The sequence below is a fragment of the Eurytemora carolleeae genome, unplaced genomic scaffold (genome assembly GCF_000591075.1).
Source record: "Eurytemora carolleeae unplaced genomic scaffold, Eaff_2.0 scaffold454, whole genome shotgun sequence".
Classification (NCBI taxonomy): domain Eukaryota; kingdom Metazoa; phylum Arthropoda; class Copepoda; order Calanoida; family Temoridae; genus Eurytemora; species Eurytemora carolleeae.
In genome coordinates, this window is record NW_019396451.1 from 221,119 (window position 1) to 227,579 (window position 6,461).

A 6,461-nucleotide genomic window follows, 5' to 3' on the forward strand; every position below is an offset into this window, starting at 1 on the left:
TTAAAAAAAATCGCGGATTTCAAAAACTTGATTAAAATCGAATTTTGGTGAGCAAATTTTTGAAAATTTGATCATCCATAAATCTTTTTTGGGTTATGCAAGGCCCCCCAAAAAAATATTGGCCCGGGCCCTATTGGTTCAACCGTTTTGACCTTTATTGGATCCAAACAAACACCCAGACAAGCAATGTATGTATATAGATAGATGTATGTTGATGGGCCGGCTATCTTAAGAATTTTAAACACATGGAATATGCATTATGGTTGTAAATTGTGAACAAGTGTAAATTAACGAGGTTCCGTTGCTCAAAAACTTCTGATATAGTGTCTTGAATCAGACACATATCGGCCATTTCTAATAATTTATTATGCCAGGCAAAAACTTTATTATAGGCAGAAGTTTAACTTTACTCATGGGATCGTCATTGATCAAGGGTGTTAGGTCGTCTTTACAGTATAATCCTTTGTTGATGACCTTGTGCTTGTATCCTAGGTCCTGACGGCTCCGCATATCCGTATAGAGAGATTCAGAAACTAGCTGGTAAATTCAAGCGGGAGGGCAGACAAGCTAGAAATATTAATTTAGGTAATTCATTATAATTTCGTGAATCCAAGATCTAGCCTAATTTTGAGGTCACATTTCAATTTTGAGAAATTTGTCACAATCATACATAAATCTCCAAATATGCCATGTTCATGGGACAACTCAGCACTTTTTCCGAGATGTGTGTTATAACGGTTAGTGAAATTAGTAACGGATAGAGCCAAATTCTGATACCGGTAATATTTTTAACTAATTATTTGACACTTTAAACTAAACATTTTTGCTGTTTTATTTTAAAATATTACGGAAATATGCCGACTCCTAAAGCCATTAAATAAACGTATTTCGCTTCATAATTAATGCCTATTTTAGTTAGCAAAGTTGCTTCTACATGTTTTTTACCAATTTGTTGTCTAAATTTTCTGTTTTTTCGTGAACAGAATGTTTAGCTTTCCTTCATGGAGATGGGTGCATTCGTTTTTTTTAATTCGTTTGTTCACAGTTCAAATAAATGATCTATTTCGGATGTTTTTTTTCAGTCTTTCGGTAACATTTTGAATTCGTTCGGGCGGGCGGTACATCATTAACGATAAAAAATTGTTAGCAAATTCGCTCTGAACAACACTATATCGTCCACAAAAAAATTGTTTGTTTTAAAATATATTTTTTTTAATGAAAACGATGCAAATCGCCCAACATGCTCGGCTTAGTCGTTTCTTTTTAAAAGAATAAAACAAACAGTAAGTTTGTTTATAAATTGAGAATATATTAAGGAGTCAAGGATCCTCTAGAAACAAGACAGGATCTGCTGAAAATGTACAAACAGAGCAGAGATGGACAATCAATCAACCTAGGTTAGAATTATTAAAAATGTTAATATTTTATCTTGAGTGCTCAACATTAATGTTTTATAATTAATCACCGAAAAATCCACCCCCTGTCATCCCCTTCCACTCCCCCTTTCTCCTTTAATCATTTCTATTTCATTCGACATTAAAATTGTATATCTAATTAAGGTTACCTACAAAGTTTCTCGAAAAAAAGCATAGATTTTATATCCATTTTATTATTTTATTGTGAATTTTTTTTATCAAATAGGCTGTCCTTTCTATGTATAATAAACGACTAATTTATAGTTTTGCATTACATTTTGGGTCACTCGTTTAAAAGTTCTCTAAAATGATATCTGATTAAATATTTTACATATGAAACAATATATTTACTTAATTATAATCTGAAATATGCTATTTCTTAAATATTATATCTAGCAAATTTTACGCATCCGAATTCTCATTTTATCTTATAACTGTTGCACTAAAATTCGCCATATTTAATCAATCTAAATTTTTCGCGGATTTTTCTGTTTATATTGACGCATTTTCAAAAGTAATAAGTGTCAACATTTTTTCAAGGCCAACATTTTTATCCAAATCTTCCTAAGGGTTATATAAGCTACCACACAAAATTTGGACCTGCTTCGCTTTAGCCGTTTAGACGTTTTGACAGCTTTTTACGGCCATACTTTTTTCTTTTTTACTTTTACCTCTGCAACTAATCCAAACTATTAAAACAAAAATGTAAAGCAACATTTTATTAATGTCCTCTTTTTAAAAAATTAATTAAATTTACCCCAGGAGTAGGACGAGTAAAGAGATCTGAAGGTTTAAATGAGACCCAGAGCTGTGTTATTGGGGGATCTCCTCCTAGATTATGCAAGTATGTCTGCAGCTGAAAACTTTAGAATTGTAAATATCGAGATCAATGCTTGATCATCTCCTCATTTTATTAATCTGCAGACCAATTAATTCTTACGTTATATTTCGGTAAATAGTAAAAGCTGCAACCAATCAGAGTGTTGATTGTAGAAACCGAACAGCCGAAGTCATGAAATAAATTTTTTTTTGGCGCGTAATCAATGAGAGAACTCCAATTGGTCCGAAAAAAGCAGAAATATCCTCAAGAGAGGATTCACCAGTAAATCAAAAGTGTCGACTGTACAGAGATTTAGCAATCTGGATTGAGGATATCCAATACAAGAGTTTTCAATTCCGAATGGAGCTTAAAGGAACTGAACGCGTAACTTTAAGTGACAGGTCATTTGATTCATTTGATTCATAACAGAACCCTTTAAACCTTTGACTGTTCAAGGATAGGGGAATTTACTTACTGAAACACAATTTTAGAGATAAACAAACGGAATTTTCTTACCTCGAAGATTAATTCAAGTTTTTAAGGGTACCGATGTGAATCGGGCATTCTCCTCTTTTTAGAAGGGTCATTAGAAATTTAATCACACTTACATTCCCTTTAAAGGCCTCAAAGATTTTAGGATTGTTTTTAAATATTCCATGTTTTTTTAATACAATCATGTTTATTAAATTAAAAAAAAAAAGTTTGTTAAGTTTTTTTCACTCCATCGTAAACTATGATGCTAAATTAAATATGTAAATAAAAGGCGAAATTTAAAAAAAACACAAACTAATAAAGAATTTGGTTTGCTTTGTACAGGGTTACCCACAAAGGATCAGACTATAGAGACGATTTTACTGAATTTATATGGTTTTGTTGTCTTATATTCACGATTCCCTGCAAATATAAACTTGTTCCTTTCTTTACAAAATCATTAGATAGACCATTAGATTACTATATTTAAGGTTGAATACTTAAGTTAACCTTGTAATCGTCACATTTAAAGAATTTTCGGTCGTCTTTAAAATCTAATCATTAATGGGTAACCCTGTATTTTTATTAGAATATATTAGGTCTAGTTACAACACAACTGCACCTATGTATGGGGTGAGTTTAACGAGTGGTCAACCTGTCACAATTGTGCAAAAGTTTCCTGATCTTCTTCAACAAGTTATCTACGAAACTTGCGAGTAAGTAACCAGAAATATTCAAGTTAAAGAACTGATTACTTTTAACTAACCTTAATTTTCTAATTCTGATATCGTTGCAACCTGATGTTAAAGACCTTTGATATGTTGTACTAAGAATTTTTCTAGATCAAAAAGTTTGAAATAGACAACAAGGCTTACATCAACTTGTTGCAAATGTACAAGGATTAAAACATTCTAATCATCCTACTCACCAGTCGAACAGTACACACACATTTCTAAGCTCTTTGACACAAACTCAAATTTTCAAATTTGGAACCTTATGGAAACCTTTGATATTTTCAACTTAGATTATTTGATCTGATAGAATTCATATAGTTTGAAATATCTAAGGTCTACGACATTGGGTTGCAAAGATATAGGAATTAAAAAACAGAGTTTGTAGCAAAGAATTAATTTCTTTAAAAGCTAAATCGTTGTGAATTAGCGCTATTTTACACAAAAGTTAAAAAAAGATAAAAAAAATTGTTGTCTTTTTCTGAAAGGGCATAAAACCCCTAATCGCCCTGTTGTACATCGATCGTACATACAGTACCCACACATCCTAAAATTCAAAGGTATTAAGTCTTTAACAAAAACTCAAATTTTCGAATCCCTTTATCTTTGCAGCAACTTAGATTTTATTATTTCACAGAATTCATTGTTTGAAATGTTTAAGGTCTACGACCCTCCAGGTTGCCAAGATATAGGGATTATAAATAAAGAATTTGTGGCAAAGACTCAATTCCTTTCTATTACGTTGTTATTCTTGAGACTAGAATTTGTTTGCCAGTAATTATTCTTTTAATGTTTTTTTATATTTTAGTACAACAGAGTGTGATGTACTGCACGGAGAATGTATTCAGACTTATGTACCTTACTTGTTCCTTGTTATTCCTCTAGGACCAGTTACACTTACAGGACAGGTACACAGTTGTCGACTATGTTCAGGTTTCTTTGAATTTAGAATTTAAACGACATTTTTCCTTTCTAAAACGGAAAAGTTTTTATTTAAATATAAGCCGTTAACAAATGTCAAAAGAAACGATTTAAAATGCTGATTCCATTTAGAAAGTTAAACAAAACTTCCTCTTACAAGTAACATGTTTATAATTCAGGATTATGTACTAGGAGAGAGTACATGACCATGTTTATACTTCAGGATTAATTACTAGGAGAGAGTACATGTACATGTTTATATTTCAGGATTATGAACTAGTAGAGAGTACATATAACATGTTTATACTTCAGGATTATATACTAGGAGAGAGTACATGACCATGTTGATACTTCAGGATTATATATTAGTAGAGAGTACATGTACATGTTTATACTTCAGGATTATGTACTAGTAGAGAGTACATGTTTATATTTCAGGATTATGTACTAGGAGAGAGTATATGTGCATGCTTACATTTCAGTATTATGTACTAGTAGAGACTCTCTACTAGAGAGTGGATGTACATGCTTATATTTCAGGATTTTGTACTAGTGGAGAGTGGATGTTTATATTTCAGGATTATGTACTAGTGGAGAGAGGATGTACATATATGTCTATATTTCAGGATTATATACTAGTGAAGAGAGGATGTACATGTCTATATTTCAGGATTATATACTAGTGGAGAGTGGATGTACATTGTACATGCCTATATTTCAGGATTATATACTTGCGGAGAGTGGATGTACATGTCTATATTTCAGGATTATGTACTAGGAGAGAGTACATGTTATATTTCAGGATCATGTACTAGTAGAGACTCTCTACTAGAGAGTGGATGTACATGCTTATATTTCAGGATTATGTACTAGGAGAGAGTACATGTTAATATTTCAGTATTATGTACTAGGAGAGAGTACATGTTAATATTTCAGTATTATGTACTAGTAGAGACTCTCTACTAGAGAGTGGATGTACATGCTTATATTTCAGGATTTTGTACTAGTGGAGAGTGGATGTTTATATTTCAGGATTATGTACTAGTGGAGAGAGGATGTACATATATGTCTATATTTCAGGATTATATACTAGTGAAGAGAGGATGTACATGTCTATATTTCAGGATTATATACTAGTGGAGAGTGGATGTACATTGTACATGCCTATATTTCAGGATTATGTACTAGCGGAGAGTGGATGTACATGTCTATATTTCAGGATTAATGTACTGGTAAAGAGCGGATGTACATGTCTATATTTTAGGATTATGTACTAGTTGAGAGTGGATGTACATGCAGACCAAAGTATGCTACTCCTGGCACTGATCCTAATCCAAAAGAAGTTATTCCTAGTTTTAATTAAATCATTTTATAATTTGCTGTTTGTTTTGTTCTTTTATAGTATTTCTAATTTAAATCCTACTCACTGCTTCCATGATAGGAAAACTTTATAAGTATTTAGAAATTTCATTCTTTTTTATAAGCGCAACATTATTTCTAATTGTTCTTATCCTTTAATTTCAATCATATAAGATAATAAAATATTTAGACATTTTTAAATTTTTGATAAATATATCATACATACAATTATCTTCCTTCTTTTAGAGGTATTGTTTTGACAAAAAATGGGAATTGTTAACAATGCATAGCCAAGTTTACAGTTGCAAGAGACCGTGAACGTATGAAAACGTATAAAACGTATAAAATTGCCGTACAGTCGTCTCTGATATAAGTCTGAATCTGCTTAATATGATAATCTTTAAAATATAATCTTGTGAGCCGAACAAAAGGAATAATACTCGAAAGAGGGAAATATAAGGCGAATTGGCAAGGAAAACACTCTTTTCTACCAGACACACATAGATGAGAACAACTTCTTGAAAATGTATATTTCAGTAACGAGGTTTCCTACAAAATACAAATTGTTATTGGCGTACATGCATATAAATAATAATTGTTAATAAAGATTAAACAGTTGAAGGTTTTATCAATAAATGAGTATTGTTGTGAATCAAACAATTGGTTTAGAAACATGTACCATTGAGAATTGAACAAAGGCTTAAAAGGTATTGGAATTCTAGGTTTTGTAGGTTTAGCAGGTTT

General features: G+C 31.5%; 1 protein-coding gene across 1 annotated transcript; it reads left to right on the forward strand.

Moving 5' to 3' along the window:
• Positions 1–473: 473 nt before the first annotated feature.
• On the forward strand, positions 474–5,949 carry LOC111703539 (uncharacterized). The gene is made up of 6 exons (XM_023475498.1): positions 474–585; positions 1,317–1,397; positions 2,178–2,259; positions 3,306–3,422; positions 4,246–4,345; positions 5,623–5,949. Exons 2-6 carry the CDS (start codon positions 1,358–1,360, stop codon positions 5,719–5,721), a joined length of 438 nt encoding a protein of 145 aa, XP_023331266.1. The 5' UTR covers positions 474–585; positions 1,317–1,357; the 3' UTR covers positions 5,722–5,949.
• The last annotated feature ends 512 nt before the right edge of the window (positions 5,950–6,461 follow it).

Bases quoted from the DNA above. Each gene is read 5' to 3' on its own strand.
- LOC111703539 (XM_023475498.1), top strand. From the start codon at position 1,358: ATGTACAAACAGAGCAGAGATGGACAATCAATCAACCTAG. The intron at 2,260-3,305 runs GTATGTCTGCAG...AGAATATATTAG, and splicing joins TCTCCTCCTAGATTATGCAA to GTCTAGTTACAACACAACTG. The intron at 4,346-5,622 runs GTACACAGTTGT...TCTATATTTTAG, and splicing joins CAGTTACACTTACAGGACAG to GATTATGTACTAGTTGAGAG.